Raw genomic sequence first — 18,933 nt, 5'->3', positions numbered from 1 at the left:
CCTCACCTGGAAGGACTGTCTGGAGCCCTGAATGGTGAGGGTGGGGGGGGGGGGAAGTGTGAGGGCAGGTGTAGCACTTGTTCCGCTTACAAGTGTAAGTGCCAGGAGGGAGATTGGTGGGAAGGGATGGGGGGGACACGAATGGATAAGGGAGTCGCGTAGGGAGCGATCCCAGCGGAAAGCAGAAGCGGGGGGGGGGGGGGGGGGGGAAGGGAAAGCAGGAAGATGCAACCTTGGCTGACAAGGGAAGTCAAAGCCAACATAAAAACAAATAAGAAAGTATATGATAAAGCAAAAATAAGTGGGAAGTTAGAGGATTAGGGAACTTTTAAAAACCAACAGAAGGCAAGCAAAAAACAAGGGAGGGGAAAAAATGAAATATGAAGCTAAGCTAGTGAACAATATTAAAAAGAATACCAAACATTTTTTTCAAATATATAAAAAGAGAGGTGAGAATAGATATTGGACCACTGGAAAATGCTGCTGGAAAGGTAGTATTAGGGGAGAAGAAAATGGCGATGAGCTGACTATGTATTTTGCATCAGTCCTCACTGTGAAAGACACTAGCAATATGTTGAAAGTTCAAGAGTCTTAGGGGGCAGAAGTGAGTGCAGTTGCACTAGGGAGAAGGTGTTTGGGAACCTTTAAGTTCTGAAGTTAGGTAAGTCACCTGGACCAGATGGACTATATCCCAGGGTTCTGAAAGAGGTAGCTGAAAAGATTGTTGAGGCATTAGCAAAGATCTTTCAAGAATCACTAGATTCTGGAACGGTTTCAGAGGAATGGAAAATTACAAACCTCACTCCATTCTTCAAGAAGGGAGAGAGGCTGAGTAAAGGAAATTAAAGGCTAGTTAGCCTGACCTCAGTGGTTGGAAAGATGTTAGAGTCAATTGTTAAGAATATAGTTTTGGGGTATTTGGAGGCTCGTGATAAGGAAAAATCTTGCCTGACAAATCAGTTAAAATTCTTTCAGGAAATAATAAGCAGGATAGATGAAAAAGAATCGGTGGATGCTGGGCACTTGGATTTTCAGAAGGCCTTTGACAAAATGCTGCATGTGACGCTTCTAAACAAGATAAGAGCTCATGGCATTATAAGAAGATACCAGCATGAATAGAACATTGGCTGATTGGCAGGAGCAGAGAGTGGGAATAAAGAAAGCCTTTTTTTGACTGGCTGTCAGTGACTAATGATGTTCTGCAGGAGTCAGTGTTGGGGCAGCTTCTTTTTATGTTGTGTATCAATTATATCAATAATGGAATTCATGGCTTTGTGGCCAAGTCTGTGGATGATACACAGATATGGGAAGGGGAAGGCAGTGTTCAGGAAGCAGGGAGGCTGCAGGAGGACTTAAGAATATTAGGAGAATGGGCAAAGAAATGAAAAATGGAGTACAGTGTCAAGAAGGAATAAAAACATAGACTATTTTCTAAACGAGGGAAAAATTAAAAAATCTGAGGTGCAAAGTGAGTCATCAGCCTGGCCTAAAGGTTAATTTGCAGGTTGAGTCAGTGGTGAGGAAGGCAAATGCAATGTTAGCATTCATTTCAAGAGGACTGGAGTATAAAAGCAAGGATGTAATGCTGAGGCTTTATAATGCATTGGTGCGGTCTCACTTCAGAAATTCAAAGTACATTTATTATAAAAATACGCATGCAGTATACAACCCTGGGATTTGTTTTCCCAGAGGCTGCCACAAAACAAAGAAACACCATGGAACCCATTCAAAGAAAACACCAAACACCCAAACTGCAAAAAAAAACAAATTACACAAACGTCAAAAAATGAGTGAATAACACACAGAATATTAAACATCAAACTGCAGATTCCTTGAAACCGTCTAGGAATGTTCAGTTTAGTTCAGTTCAGTTTAATTTAGCGCTGTGTCATTCGTTGACTGCAGGCTACAGTCAGTCTGTGTCAAAGTACCCCCAATCAAAATTGCGCAAAATAGCAATTAAAAAATAACCAGAACCAGAAATACGTGTAACACGAACTTCAGAGTCCTCTAAAACCAAGTCCATTCCTTGAGCCACATTGATTTAACCTTGCCCAAGACTCCTGCACCTTCCTCCATCAGCAGCGAACAAAAGGAAGAGGGAGTACAGTGAAACTCAGGCATATGGCGCTGAATATCCGCTAGCCTTCTGATCTCATCCTCGATATATATCTTGCTTGGTAAGACCGCCAAGTAATGGAGCCTATCATGGGTTTGCACTCTGTTGTTAGGCCGCAGTCTCTGTTCTCAACCTCACTCTCAACCGCATCAAATTCCCTCGGAGACAGCAAAAGCACCATATCACTAAGTCAGCCCAAAACCACATAATTAAAGTGTAAATTACAGGCTCCAGTCACACACAGATTAGTAGAAGTATATTTAAAAGAAGTAGCAGTAACTCCCTGAGTTGTCTGCAGGACGTTGCCATTAGTTGCATTGGTTGCTGATGCCATCTTGCCATATTCTGAGCAGTTTTGGGCCCTTTATTTAAGAAAAGATGTGCTGACATTGGAGAGGGTTCAGAGGAAATTCACGAGAAAGATTACAGGAATGAAAGGCTTATGGTATGAGGAGCAATTGATGGCTCTGGGCCTTTACTTGCTGGAATTTAGAAAGGTAAGGGGGATTTCATTAAAATCTATCCAATGTTGAATGGCCTAGTTAGAGTGGAGGTAGAATGGCTGTGCCTATAATGAGGAGTAGGGCCAGAGGGCACAGCCTCAGAATAGAGGGATGTCCATTTAGAACGGTGATGAGGAGGCATTTCTTTAGCCAGAGGGTAGTGAATCTGTGGAATTTGTTGCCACAGGCGGCTATGGAGGCCAGGTAATTAGGTAAGGCAGAGGTTGATAGGTTCGATCAGTCAAGGCACAGGGGATATGGGGAGAAGGCAGGAAAGAGAAACGGTTCAGCAATAATGAAATGTCAGAGCAGATTCGCTGGGCCAAACAGCTTAACACTTCCCTTTGTTTTATGATTCTATTTAATCATTTAAATTAAATTAAGCGATACTTTCTTTATGATCAATATATTCAGTGGAGTATAAGAGTTTTGAAAAATACTGACTCAGAGTTTTACTGTCCAATTTGAGCAGTCATGGGACAGAGATTCCCAGGGATCAGTAGAAATGTTGCATTTCTTCAAGGAGGCTTTGAGCACACACTCAAATCATTTCCACTGTCTCTCTTGGGGACACTAACACTAAATGAGGAAATATGGCTCAAGTAGGTTAGGCCAAATAGCCTGATATGATGCTATGCATCCTCATAAATCCATCAAACATGAGGAAATCTGCAGATGCTGGAAATTCAAGCAACACACACAAAATGCTGGTGGAACACAGCAGGCCAGGCAGCACCTATAGGGAGAAGCACTGTTGATGTTTCGGGCTGAGACCCTTCGTCAGGACTAGCTGAAAAGTCTCGGCCTGAAACGTCAACAGTGCTTCTCCCCTATAGATGCTGCCTGGTCTGCTGTGTTCCACCAGCAGTTTGTGTGTGTTGCTCGCAAATAAATTTTTGATTTCCAAACATATATATCAGTAAAATTTAATGGTCACGCACACAAACTAATCAAAATGGATAATAAAATCCCATCATTTACATCCATAAGATTTCAGAAAAAAAGGAAACAGAAGTTATACTGCAGATATAAAAAGCCTTGGTTAGATCATACTTCCAGTATTATTTGTCTGCCAGTTATCAGAATCATAGTTGGATGCCAAGAGTTAGATTAAGGTCAAAGGCTGCCCAAAACAGGATTGCATTCTCTGAAATTTGAAGAGCTAAGAATAGACAATAAACTATTTACATTTACTGAGGAGTCTAAAACTGGCAGATTAAATTCTAAGGATTAGATGCATTTCATTTCACAGTGAAGTTAGAAAACACATCAAATACAAAGAGCAGTAGAAGCTTGGAGCATTTTCAATCATGAGGACATGTACTGTAAATACAGCTCAGTAAATGACTGCAGTTAGTTTTTTTTTATTGTCGCTAAACCAGTACCTTATTCCATGCAAATTTCCGGCTGACTGGTATTTTGTCTCCCAGAAGTTCTTTAATCCAATGCACAGGACTACGGTATATCGTTCCATCTTTACCTCTAATCATACCAGAAGCTTGGAGTTCAGCTTTATGACAAACTCCCTAAGGGCAAGAAACCAATGCTAACACATTATCTTCCCTTTCTAACAGAGGCAAATATACCATAAATTTTCTGATATACTATAAATTTACTGCTCATAAATGTAGAATATACATAGAGTGCTTATATAAACATGCATAAAGGTAGCCAAATAATGCATATGGAATGCATTTCACTCTTCTGGCGAAAGATAAACTGGTGTTTTTCTGATTGCCATTTTTCAGGGAGTCTCAAGGCATTAGAATGACTGTTTTTTATGTACATAATGAGGTGGACTTGGCAGTGGGAATCAGAGTAATGTGATTAATATACACCAGCAATGTTGTAAACAGTGGGAAGGATGGTAGAGGACATTAGGAAAACACAGACTGGTGGATGGTAAGCATCCAGCATTAGGGAGGGACAATAATTAAGGAGGTTTCAAGAGCAGAGCAGCTTGGATGAAATTTCAGAAACCTCTGAACATGCCAAGACAAACTGAAGCAACCGAGTTGTTAAGTTGGGTCTTCTGTGGGGTCAGTGATTCAATCTGATACCAACAAAATTATGTCAGTAAGATTGATCCAATAAGATCACAAACAGTTTTCATTTCTCCACACCAAATTTGATTAACACTAATACTAAACTTGTCAGCTGCACAAAGATTGATGTTGGGCCATTTTTACCAATGTCTGATAATGGGTATGTCTATCAACCACATTTATTAAAATTGGGTCCTGAGAAAAGCATCCTCCCCAGTACAGCCCAGCCTCCCTTCTTTTCAAGGCCATATTAATATATACCCTTTGAAGGTCCTGGATTGCAGTTTGATTCTCAACTACAAAGCCATATCATTACCATAAATTTATTTTGAAACTCCATCCTGAAAAACAGTAAGCTAAAAACATGATTTATTCCTTCAAATCAATTAGATAGTTTTAAACATTGAAAATACCCTCACTTTCATATGCTATGTAAAGATATCAGGATGACCCTTATGGACGAATATTCTAAATAAGTCCTGGGCTTCTGTGCATGTACTTTCAAACATGAAAGTTCAGAACTTCCTGATGGATTCTATTCAGCCAATATGTTAATTAAATGCATAATTTCTCATTCTTTTTATTCACCTTTAAATTTTAAGCATTATTTTAACTTCAACAGATTTTGGATGTTTCTGTATGTCAAGAACATTCAAGGGTTCTAAAAGATTGATGAAGCTCAATAGACAGGAAAGTTGAGGCTGTGGCTTTACGGCCTGTCAAAGACTTTCTTAGTTATTTAGTATGTGACCAACCAAATATTCTGATTTTGTCATATGAAGTGCCATGCAGAGTCTCAACAACTGATCCAGAAACCTCCCTACCAGGAAACTCGGCTTGACAGATTCAAAGTCCAGTACATTGAAGAATCCAAACAGCTACTGTGATTGGTGGTTCTTCATCAACAAATACTGGGCCATGATATTTTTTGCAGCCTTTCTTACTTTTCTTATTTGTTAGCTGCCAAGCAGTCTATATGTATCTGCACATCCCACATCTAGCACTTTAAATACAGACACCTTGATTTTGTAAATAGGGCCTTGATTATAAAAAGAAGCAAAATACGCTAAATCTTTTGGAATCTTACATCACACTTTGATTTTCAGGTGCTGCTTGGTTTAGGAAGAGGTTGTGTTTTGGAAAAAAAAGTTCTATATTGAGTTAAAAACTCCTAATTTGAAATACCATGTTCTGTAAGTTTCAATGTAAAAAAATCTGAAGGTGTTAGGAACTCAGGAAGTTTGTTCAAAAACATTTAACTACTTAAAATATGGCAATGCATGTATCTAAAATGATAAATTGGTGTTATAATGAATTAAATCTGATAATAAAATAAAAAGGAACATAATGTACATAATATATTTTCATATTACCCACTACAGTAAATGAAACACGGAAAACGTTTCTTATTCTCGTAATTCTTCTTAAACCGCTTTTTCTTCTCCAGTTCTCATGGGCCCTCATTTCTCTCATTCCTCAGCAGCTGCCTCTCTTGCATTTATCTAGCCAGCTCTTTCCCCTTCTGCCATAAACAACACACAATCCTCCATTTTCTTTCCCATCTTTCTTTCACTACCCTTCACTTCTCTCTTCCAATCTCCCACTCTCCTAATCAGCTGTCAATCCAGTTAAGTGGCTGTGTCCTCGAAGGCTACTCTCCTCTTAACTGCAATTTTAAATGCCTTCTTTTGTCAACATTCCTGTCATAGCAAAGAGGCTCATGAGACACATAATAATGTCCAGTACAGGAAAAATATGCAAATATGTTTTTCTTTATGAACATAAATTAAATGGACATTTAACAATTAACAAACATTATGAGAGGTTTTGATAAACCAAATACAAAGAAACAGTTTAATTTGGCTGGTAAATAGGGGTTGCACCATATTTTTAAAATATCTGGCAAAAAAAATGTTCATAATGACTCTGGGCAGAATGATTTGTATCTCTCAGAATGTAGGCAATGTGTAACCTCAAATGAAGAACTCAGATGTGAAAGTAGTCAAGTAGAGTAGAGAACATGAGAATTTTCACAGAAGGGACTCTGAAGAAGTTTTATGCCAGTAGCCACCCATTTTAATTCTACTTCCTATTCCCATTCTGAATTCTTGGTCCATGGCCTCCTTTATGGTCACAATGAGGCCACCCTCAAATTGGAGGAGCAACACCTCCAACCTGATGGCATGAATATTGACTTCCATAACTTTCAGTAATTTCTCCCCCTCCCCTTTGTCTTTTTTCCATTCCCCATTCTGGTTCTTCTTTTAACCCTTGTCCTCACCTGCCCGTCATCTCCCTCTGGTGCCCCTCCCCCTTCCCTTTCTGCCTTGATCTTGTCTTCTTTTATCAGATTCCTTCTTCATCAGCCCCTTACCTCTTTTTACCTATCACCTCTCAGCTTCTTACTTCATACTCATCCCCCACCCATGTTCCTCTTTACCCCTCACCTGGTTTCAGCCACCACCTGACAGCTTATACTCCTCCCCCTCCCCCATATTCTTATTCTGGTTTCCTTCCCCTTCCTTTCCAGTCTTGATGAAAGGTCTCAACCTGAAACAGTTTATTCCTCTTGTGATGAACCCCTAGGCTTATCTTACTGTGGACTGTCATTTTTAAGAGAGTGCATGCCTCAGTGACATCAGCCGCCGGCTTTCCTGGCTCCTGTTTGATTCTAAGAGAAAGAGAGAGGGGCGGAACTATTTGACTCTGCAGTTTGTTTTGATTTAAGCAAGGACACTCACTCACACACAGTCAGTCGCAGTTGGAGTCGGGCAATGGAAGGAAGCCAGTGACTAAGGGGTCACTGGTTGGAACTTTCAAGTGCCCACAAGGGTGAGTTGAGCATGGACCCAGCACATCGATAAGTGGTTATCACACTGTGTGATTGGAGCAACCTTGTGGAATCTACCTATGTGTTAACCCTTGCCTGGGTGGTAATTCCCTTTGAAGACGGTACCCCTGTGATAAGCTACCATTGGTGATAATTCATAAGTGGATTTGGAACTACAACCGATAAAACCTATGGTGATTATTATCCTGCTTTACCACCGTGGAATCTGTGGAATACAACATAAATACCTTCTCTCGACATTCAAGTTGGATTACAAATATCTCTCTCACATCATTTAATCTGTGAATGAACTGAACTTTCATACCTTACCATCTCAAGATTTTAAGCCTGGTGCCCCCGAGCTCAATAGGTTACATATGTATACTCAAAACACTGTTAACTTTTGATTATTCCTGTTTAAGTTGCTATATTAAGATAGTGGTTTTAACATCAAAACCAGACTCCAGGTGTGGTCTATTGCCACAGGTTCATTTAAACTGTTACGGGTACGTAACACTCTCCATAGAAGCAGCCAGACCCGCTGGGTTCCAGCAATATCTGTGTGTGTTCCTCCAGATTTCCAGCAGCTTCAGAATTTTTTGTTTGTTTCCAAATAATGCTGATCATTTATATTCTAATTTGAGATGTTTTAGGGACAGGGTAGAGAGCCTTTTTCCTCATCTTACTCAGGCTGTGTTCAGTTTTGCAAAGATTCTATCAGTGGTAGGATCAATTGAAGCAACTTATATTGATCTCACTTGCTGAATTGTCAGTTTCAGGATATATGGCAGAAAATAATGCAAATAACTTGCTTAAATTTAGGATGGGAAAGTGACTGTCAATAAAAACTATGTAGTTATTTAATAATATTTTGTGCAAAAAGTTATACTATAGAACTGATATACTGATCTCTGAATCGCATTTTATTTGCTTCTCCAAGCTTGTTAGTACAGCAGTTATTGTTGCTACCTCACAGCTCCAGGGACCCAGGTTCCATTTTGACTTTGGGTACTGAGCTTGCTCCTTCCTCCTACATACTAGAGAAGTGCAGATAGGTTATTTGGCCTATATTTACATACAGAGAGAGATGTGGTCTGAGGCTGAAAGGTGCAATTTTCAAGAACTTGAGGGGGGAAATCTGTCACTCAAAGGATGGGTGCACACATGGAACAATCTGCCTGTGGAATTGACAGATGCAAGTTCAACTGCAGCATTTAAGAGTAGCTTGGATAAATATACGGATAGGACGACTATGGTCCAGGTGTGGGTTGATAGGACTAAGCAAAATACAGTGTGACATGGATTATGTTTCTGTGCTGTAAGTGGTCTATGACTCTACTGTAAATTGCCTCTCCATGAAATGGTGTTAAATGTCTTAATTGGAGAGGTTGGGAGGTTCATGCGACAAAGTATATTACAGCACTACTGGGAATAAAGCTAAGGGCAACTGGACTAAATGGATCCCCTGATTGGAACTGGCAAGGACTTTATGGGTTAAATGACCTTCTCTGCAATCACAATGGTATATAAAAAGAATGCATGGCAGCATACATCCATTATGACCCTGTGTACAGATACATATCAGGCATTTTATGTAAGACAATTGGAATTTTTCCAATTAATAAATCATACCATTCCAGTAATTAGGAAATTAAACCAAGGAAAATGCCCATTATACTGAAAACATATCCCTGATAATGATTCTTTTTGATGGTTCACCTGTAGTTTGAGATCAAGTGTGTCTTCTCCTGGCTGAATCAATCCTTGTTTGATTAGATCTATTAAGTTGAGTAGTCTTCTTTGTCCAGTTCCACTATCTACTGGTAGAAATTTTGAATTATGCTGCTTCCCAGAGAGATTAGAAGCATTCACCAAGCTGCTATCTTCATTGTTCCAGGCATTTAACTCCGATGTGTTCTGGTAGTCTTGTTGAACAGCATTTATCTTTTTAATATTTTGGTCTTTTGCACCTGACTCAGCAGTGTTGAGCGGTGAGATCTGCTGTTGATTCCTACCACACTGTGAGCTGTTGGGCATGATAGTAAACTGGTTGTTGGATTTCAATAATTTGAGCTGGCCAATAGTTTGACTTTGCATTGAATTCACTGGCATCAACTTTTCTGCAGGGTGAGTGGCAGGTAATACAAACAAGCAGCTTTGCGTGTTACAAGTTGCTTGCATTGTGCTTGTGTCTATAGACTTTTCAGTATTTGGCAGTATATTTCCACAATTACTTTCCAAGTTACTTTCCAGATTATTGATTGATTGTGATGCTTTCAAAGGAATATTCTGGCCAGAGCTACAGAAAAATGTTGAATCCATATCACCAGCTTGGCTTGAATTTAATGTTTCAGCCTGAAGATGTGATGTTTCTAGAGAGTGTGACTCTAAAGAATTAGACTCTCTGTGACTTGAGTCAGATATAGAACTTACTATACTGACAGTGTTATTCCTATTTGTAATATCAAGATTAGTTGTAGCAATATTTCCAATGCCACATTCCATACCATGTTCCTTAATAGCAGAGGTTCTATTTGTCTCCTGATTAGCAGAAATATCTATCTCCTCTCGACTGAGAACATTATGTTCTTGTGTGCATTCTGAGTTTTGAGGTGGATGGGTATTGTATATTTGTCCAGTACGTTCAGTAGCACAAGTAGTACTGAATCCTTTATACTGATTCGAAAGCTGCATTTCTTTACAGAGTGTATCTGTCCTGACTCTGCTCTCAGTAGTGCATGTTGAACTATTAGTTAGAATTACTAAGTTATTTTGCTGCAACTGCTGCTGTTTTAGTTTGTATTCTTGCAATTTCTGATTTAATGTTTTCTGCTTCTGTAACAGATTTAGAAATCTCCTCTGTCGAGAGGCGAGTGCAGTTACTTGTTTCTGTAGTGTGCCCTGTCTGAATGAACCTGGAGAGACTCTGTAAAATAAACAGTAATAATTTTTTAGCATTTATTACTATGGCATATAATTGTTCGCAATTGGCAGAAAAACCTAAAGGTGCTCATACTTAAATTCCATTTACTATTGTTACATTATTACTTAGTAATTGTTACTTCTATTTCTTTTTAAGAATTAAACTTAGTTAACCCCAACCCGATACAGATGTCATTATCTATCAAGCTCAAAGAACTTCAGTAAATAGATATCAGCAATTTAATGCTAATAACACATAACCTTTGGTAAGAAGAACAGTAGTGGGACAATTGGAGCACTGAAGAATCATCCGAAATATTAGTAAAATGGTAGTAACAATACAGAAATGAGCCAAGTGGTCTATTTCTATGCTTTGAAATACTGTAATGGCTGATTAGCATTGATGTGATACAAGAGAAAAACCCTTGGCATTTTTATTGACCTGTGGAACCATATTGCAGATTGATAAGACTTGCTGATTTTAGTTCCATTGTGGAAAGCAGACACCTCTTGTATAACCTACCATTACACCTTTAGTATTTTATGTTCTATTATTAGTGCCAGAGACTAAGATGGGACAGTGTCATGAAACAATATGTCAAGTCCAAACAGGGAGGAGGCCATACTAGATCTTGTATTGGGAAATAAAACTAGCAGGATGATCAGAAGAAATTCAGTGGGGAGCATTTTGGGAACAGCGTCCATAACTTCACAAGTTTTCAGATAATTGTGGGTAAGAATCAGATTGGATTTCAGGAGAAAGTTCTAAATTGTGGGAAGATAAATTACAAAATTATTAGGCAGGGTCTCGAGAAGGGTTTCCCAACCTGGAGTCCATGGATCCCTTGCTTAATGGTATTGGCCTATGGTATAAAATAAGACTGGGAACCCCTGGTCGAGGGAAAGTAGACTGTAATCAACTGTTTTGGGTACATGTAATTTGTCAGATTTATTTAAAGGTCAACTGGTTAGAACTTGGCACCAATACGTATGTTCTGGGAAAGAATCAGATCTATTGTCACTGTTGCAAGTCACGAAATTTGTTATTTTGTGGCACCAGCACAGTGCTAGCATGACAAATTACTGAAAGTTATAATCAAATGAATGAATAAATAAATAAATAAATAAATAAATACTGCAAAAGAGAAACAGCAAAGTAGTGTTCATGGACCATACAGAAATCTGATGGCAGAGGGGAATAAGCTGTTCTAACACGCTGAGTGTGGCTCTTAAGGCTCCTGTACTTTCTCCCTGATGGTAGAAATGACAAGAGGGCATATTCCAGATGGTAGGGGTCATTAATGGTGGATGCTGCCTTCTTGAGGCACTGCCTGTAGAAGATGTCCTCAGTGTTGGGGAGGCTTGTGCCTATGATGAAGTTGACTAGGACTACAACCTTCTGAAGCCTCTTACAATCCTATGCATTGGTACCTTCAGTTGGAAAGTCCTCCACAGTACATTTACAGAAATGTGCTAGTCTTTGGTGACATACCAAATTACCTCAAACTCCTAAAGAAGAATAGCTGCTGGTATGCCTTAGTCATGATTTCATCAATAAGGTAGGCCCAGGATTGATCTTCTGAAATATTTATGCCCAGGAATTCCAAACCATTGTCCTTTTCACACCACTGACTCCTCAATGAGAACTGGTGTGTGTTCTCCTTACTTCCTCTTCCTGAAGTCTACAATTAATTCCTTAGTCTTGCTGACATTGAGTTCACTTGACCAGTCAATCTTGTTGACTCCTGTAAGTCTCCTTGTCACCATCTGAGATTTTCCCAACAACAGTAGTCATCAGCAAGTTTATAGATGGTGTTTGAGCTGTGCCTTACCACACAGTCATGAGTGTAGAGAGTAGAGTAGTGGACTAAGCACGCACTCTTGAAGTGAGGTTAATCTATACTGTCTGTGGTCTTCCACTGAGGAAGTCAAGAATGCAGTTGCAGAGGGAAGTTCAGAGACAGCGATGGCAAGGTTCAGGGTGATGGATGATGTGAAATGTTGTAACATTACTCAAAAACGAAAAGAAAGCATATGTAAAGCTTAGGAAGCTGAAATCAGACAGGGTCCTTAAGGAATATAAAGGAAGCTTGAAATAAATTAAATAGGAAATCAAAAAGAGTAAAGGGGAATGTCCTTGGTGAGTAAGATTTAGGAGAAACCCAGGGCATTTTATATGAGTATTAAAACCAAGAGGGCAGCTAAGGAGAGGGTGGGATCACTCAAGGACAAAGGAGGGAATTTTGTCTGGAGCCAGTGGAAGTGGGCAAGGTATGAAATGAATACTTCACCTTGAATTTCACTAAGGAGAAGGATCTGAGGGTTAGTGAGATCAAGGAGGGGCAGGATAGTGTTCTTGGCATGTTGATATTAAGAAGGAGATGCTGGGTCTTTTGAAGGGTGTTAAGGGTGGCTGAGACCCCAGGATCTGTCTATTCCAGATTACTGAGAGAGGCAAGAGATGAAAGTGCTGAAAACTGGATGAAGATCTGACTGCTTCATTTTCACCATGAATGTTCAGTCCCTATACCCTTCTATCCCCTTTCAAGAAGGCCTTAAAGCCCTCTGCTTCTTTCTCAACAAAATACCCAACCAGTTCCCCTTCACCACCACCTTCCTCTGTCTGGGTCCTCACCCTCAACAATTTCTCCTCCTACTTTCTCCAAACACATAGCCATGATCACCTGTATGGGCCTCAGCTGTGCCTGCCTTTTCATTAATTATGTAGAACAGTTCATGTTCCAAGCATTCCCTGGTAATGCTCCCCAACTCTTTCTGCACTACATTGCCAATTCCATTGGGTTGCTTTATACACTCTGACTGGAGTCTTTGCGAGAAAGAACCGCCCTCAGGGCCTCACGATTGGCTGCCTTTTGATATGCCGAAGACATAGCCTAGAAGACTAGCACACCTTCAGGGTGCCAGATCTTCATGGCTCTATAGGTGAGTGGATTCAAAGTTGGTGCCGGCGCTGCTGACTTATGCATCGTGGCATAACAAGGAAGATTGGAAGCAGTGGGCTTGCTGTTGGCTGTGTGCTCTGACCTCTTCTTGTTGCCTGCCTATCACCTCCCCCTGCTGTCCATCCTTCATCCCTTTCTCCCATAAGAACATAAAAAATGGGAGCAGGAGTAGGCCATCCAGCCCATCGTGACTGCCCCGCCATTCAATAAGATCATGGCTGATCTGTCCGTAAACTCAGCTCCATCTACCTGCCTTTTCTCCATAACCTTTAATTCCCTTACTATGTAAAAACCTATCTGTTTCTTAAATATATTTAGTGAGGAAGCCTCAACTTCCCTGAGCAGAGAATTCCACAGATTCACCACTCTCTGGGAAAAGCAGTTTCTCCTTATCTCCATCCTAAATCTTCTCTCCTGAATCTTGAGGCAACGTCCCTTAGCTCTAGTCTCACCTACCAATGGAAACAACTTTCCTACTTCTATCTTACCTATTCCCTTCAAAATTTTGTATGTTTCTATAAGATTCCCTCTCATTCTTCTGAACTCCAGAGAGTATAGTCCCAGGCGCCTATCCAATTCCTCCAGCATTTTGTGCATGTTGCTCTGGATTTCTTGCATCTGTAGACTCTCTTGTATTAAAATCTTTGCTTCCCCTTTTGCTAACACAAAGTCCCAGAAGACTGGAAAATGGCCAACACTATTACTTTAAGAAAAATAATGGGAGAAAAAACACAAAATTATACGCCTGTGAGCCTTACATCAGGGAATTTATTGGAGAAGGTTGTTAGAAATTGGATTTACTTATAACTAGAAAAGCATGGACTTGTTATGATAGCATGGGTTTATGTGGGTAAGGTGTTGCCATAAAAAATTCATTAAAATTTTTGAGGTGTCAATGATGATTGCTGAGGGTAGGAGAGTGGCAGGACTTGTCCTCTTGGATAAGTATTTGACAAGGCAGATAGTTTGGAATCAGAATTGGCAAAATAGAGAGGGTAGTGGTGGAGGGTTATTATTCTGACTAAAGTCCTATGAAATTGATGCTCTATAAACATCAATACGGGGACCTGTTGTTAATGAAATTGTTTAGTAAGTCTGCAGATGCACTAAAATCAGTGGAAATGTGGATAGTGAGGAAGGTTGTCAAAGGACACAACATATATATCAGTTGCAAATATGGGTGGAAAAATGGCAGATGGAACTTATTTTGGACAAATGTGTGGTGTTCCACCTCAGGCAGGTTAGATGTAAGGGGAACCTATACAGAAAATGGCAGATGATACCAAGATGGGTGGAATCTGCAGATGGACTTGAAGAGGTTGGGAAAGTGAACAAAGAAGTAACAGGTGGAATAAAGCAAAGGGAAGTGTGAGGTTATGCACTTTGGTAGGAAGAATAAAGGTGCAGAGTATTTACTAAATAGGGAGAAAATTCTGAAATTAGAGTTGCAAAGGGACTTGGAAGTTCTAGTTCAGGATTCCCTCAAGGTTAACTTGCAGATTGCAATGGGAATATGGAAATCTCACATATCCGAAGTACAAATATCAAATACTTCAGGGCATAGCTTTCAAGTGAGAGAGGGAAAATTTAAAGGAAACGTGCCACACAGATTTTATATAAACAAAGTAGGTGCCTGGAACATGCTGCCAGGGAAGCATATATGATAGCATTTGGGCAGGCACATGAACAGGCAGGGGGTGGAATGATGTAGACTATGTGCAGGCAGATGGGATAAATTGGCATCATGCTCAACACAGAGATTGCATGCTGAAGGGCCTGTACCTGTGCTGTACTGTTCTACATTTGACACTCACCTGAATTTTTTGACAAGATCTTCCTTTTCTGCTTTATGTTTGGTAAGTATTTCATTTAACACAGTCCGAATCTGTGTCAATTCCAGTTCAAATTGAGCTATTAGAACAAACAGATGATATTTATAATGTCAGAATACAGTTTGGTGATATTTATCTATTCTGTTATTTACTAACAATATTATAGGAAATCCATAAAAAAGTTTATAGATTTGTTAGCATTTTGATTTTTTGATATATGAGCTTTCCATATTCCTATAGCAACAAAATTTAATAACCAATATAAACAGAAAATATTTACAAGCATATAAAAAAGCAGAAACTACATTGATGATTTGTCCTGTAATATGCTTCCATACCCAATGATTCCATTCCCCCCCCCCCCCCATGCCAAGGGCTTCTCTCTTACACATATCTCTACTGCAGTCATTACCTCAAATGATCTGTAGTGCAGCAGAGGAGTACAAGGAACAATAGAACGAAAGATCAGTAGCAGAATTTATATAATAACCCATCATGAAGTGTCACTAGTATTTTCTTCAAGATGCTACCATCCAGCACATTCTGTCTTGCAATGGGAGTATTGTTTAGACTATTCAGATGCCAACATGTAGGTGCAGCAGGTGATTAAGAAGCAAAATGGGTTGATTGTTTTTAACACAAGAGTATTTTGAGTATAAAAGTGAAAGAACCTTACGACAATTCTTTAGGATCTTGCAGAGACCACAGCTGGAGCAATGTTCTGCATATGATATACTTGCTTTAGAGGGAGTGCAGCAAATATTTGCTTGTCTAGGGATGGTGAAGTTAATTGACTTACATGGGTTGCAAATAATTTGAATGTATTTTTTACATTTATTATTTTAACATTTATTTTAAATTTCTTTAAGTTACCTAGATGTTTTTTCAACAGTTTCTAGCTGTCTCTGATCATCAGCACAAGGTGTTCAAACTCCAAGATTCAGAATATATTTATTATCAAAGTATGTACTCAGTATACAACCCTGAGATTCATCTTCCCACAGACAGGCACAAAACAAAGAAACACCATGGAACCCATTCACAGAAAACATCAAACACCCAACATGCAAAAAAAGAAAATAAAGTGTAGATGGTAAAAACAAGCGAATAAAACACAGAATATTATACATTAAACTGCAGAGTCCTCGAAGCAGTCTAGGAATTTCCAGTAAGGTCAGTTCGGTTCAATTTAGCACAGTGATTCATTGACTACAGTCTGCCCCAATCAAAATCAAGCAAAATATCAATAAAAGAGGAATAACCAGAAACACAGATAACATTATTTAGAAGGCTATAGGGTGCTTTGTGGACTTGGTCTAGGTTTAAACTAACTTTGACCTAATTGCTATTTGTGGGCTGCTTCACAGTGCAGATCAGCTACTGGATTGATGCCAGTGGGGTGTTGGGAGATAGGCAAAAAGAAGCCATCTCTTTTTGCACAAATTATGGCGCCCCACAGGAGCCATTATGACCCATTACATTTATGCGTGCAACTCCATATCGACAAACTTTACCAAACATAAATTACCAGTTTATTTGACTTGGTTGGTTAAGTGTCTATTTAAAAAACAAATATTAGGAGGCTAAAATGTTAGAAGATGGTTTAGATTCGTGAGATGAGATGGCTCGGCTCACTATTTGACACTTGCATAAATATTACTTGCCCCAATCTAAATGTTTTCTATGCCTTACTGCATATGTAATATCCTTCACTATTGCCTGTGGAGATACTTGTAAATAGTGCAAATTAATGTAAACAAACAAACCCAATCCTAACTTCATAAGAGGGTGCAGCAATCTCCTAAAGCTATAATGATTGACTTTTGATGCCCAGTGTTTGAAGAAGACTATTCTATAACTGACCACTTATATACCGAGATTAGCCGTACTTTTTGTGTGACATCTTCATTAATTGTTAAAAATTCATAATTAACTACTAGAACCACTTGTTATGTTTATTACTGTATCTGTGCTTGACTCACTATGCAGTTGCTTGAAACAATATCTTTGCCACTGCTGGTATTGAACTCTTATATTTAATACTGACTGCATATTCAGGTTTCTTGAAAGAATTTTGTGGCATTTTCTGTGGGTTTGCTTTTGACCAAATTCTGTATGTTTACAATTTATTTAAAATTGCCACAATAGTGTAGCAATTAGCATACTGCTAATACAGCTCAGGGCGTTGGAGTTCAGAGTTCAATTTTGACGCTCTTTGGAAGGAATTTATACATTCTCCTATGACTGTGCAGGTTTCCTCTGTGTGCTCCAGTTTCTTCCCACAACTCAAAAACATATAGGTTTGTAGGTTAATTAGTTATTGTAAATTGTCCTATGATGGCTGCTGTTAAATAGCTGGGTTGTTGGGTGGTATAGCTCATTGGGCTGGAAGGGCCTTTTCCACGCTGCATCTCCAAATAAAAAATAAATATTATTTTGTGAAAAGCCACTTTGTTCCAGACTTTATAAAATCCTTGGTTAAAATACAGACAAGAGATTTGAATTTTGGAGGTGTGGTGATGGCAACATGTACTTTGAAAAATAAGGCAGTGCTTGACAGAATGTGATGTCAGGGAGCTCTAATAAAACTCAGGTCAGGTGTGAGAAGGCTTTATCATAAAATAAAATGATTGTGTTTGTCAAATATTAGGCATAAAATTTGTTTGCTTTCATCTCCATGCTGATTGCCATTGGCATTACTATTTAAATAATAATTCTGAATAAAGTTCTGGCCTTGGGGAAATTCCTGAGGTTTGATTTGTAAACAATTGGTTGCAATATGGATAATGGCTAACCATAGTGACTTGTTAAAAGGCTTATGAAATCCTGGTGTTAACAACCATAATTTATTACAAAAGTGTACGTTCATCCTTTCCTGCTATTGTAGCCCATCTACTTCAAGGTTTGACGTCTTCTTCATTCAGAGATGCTCTCTGTGAGCAAGGAGGCCTACAAACCTGAATCAGTTACACCAGTTCTGACTGGAAGAATGGAACAAAATTCCATTAACTTATTGTGAGAAGCTTGTGGAAGGCTACCCAAAACATTTGACCCAAGTTAAACAATTTAAAGGCAATGCTACCAAATACTAACAAAGTGTATGTAAACGTCTGACCCACTGGGAAAGTGATGAAAGAAATAAAAGCTGAAATAAATCATTCTCTCTACTATTATTCTGACATTTCACATTCCTAAAATAAAGTATATGTATGTACGTACACACACACACACACACACACACACACACACACACACACACACCCCCCCCCCCCCCAAGACTTTGGAACAGTAATGTATTTGTCAAAGTGGAACAGAGAGCAAGTTTATAAATCTGGCGGGAGCAAAAGATGTTATAAATGACAAGTGTGGAGTGCCACAGGAGGGGGTTTGGGACAGGGGGCAGAGAAAGAGTACCAGGGGTGGTGCAGGTACTGACACATCCAGCTCTGAGACACTAGGCAAGGTCATTTGATTCTAAACAATTGGTTTATTGATCATTACTGAATGTGTCTCTGGTGCTTCCTGCTCCCTCCCCTCTCCCTTCCACTTTCCCACTCAGTCCACAGTAGAAACCCATGTCAGAATCAAGTTTATCATTGCTCCTATGTGTCATGAAATATTGTTTTTTTTTTGTGGGTGTAGTACAGTGCAATACATAAAATTATTATAGTACAGTACAAAAGTATTTGGCACCCTAGCTATCAATATGTATAGACTTT

At 39.2% G+C, this 18,933-nt stretch overlaps 1 protein-coding gene across 1 annotated transcript in view; it reads right to left on the bottom strand.

The window, feature by feature from the left end:
* The window catches only part of LOC132396483 (ankyrin repeat domain-containing protein 31-like), a 137,956-nt gene that overhangs the window by 4,355 nt on the left and 114,668 nt on the right, over window positions 1-18,933 (bottom strand). The window contains 3 exon segments of the mRNA XM_059974024.1: window positions 4,008-4,148; window positions 9,217-10,423; window positions 15,197-15,293. Coding sequence (XP_059830007.1) covers window positions 4,008-4,148; window positions 9,217-10,423; window positions 15,197-15,293 — 1,445 coding nt within the window.

Source organism: Hypanus sabinus, chromosome 7 (genome assembly GCF_030144855.1).
Source record: "Hypanus sabinus isolate sHypSab1 chromosome 7, sHypSab1.hap1, whole genome shotgun sequence".
In the NCBI taxonomy this organism is placed as follows: domain Eukaryota; kingdom Metazoa; phylum Chordata; class Chondrichthyes; order Myliobatiformes; family Dasyatidae; genus Hypanus; species Hypanus sabinus.
The sequence above is the reverse complement of the archived record's forward strand: the minus strand, read 5'-3'. Positions and strand labels throughout refer to the sequence as shown.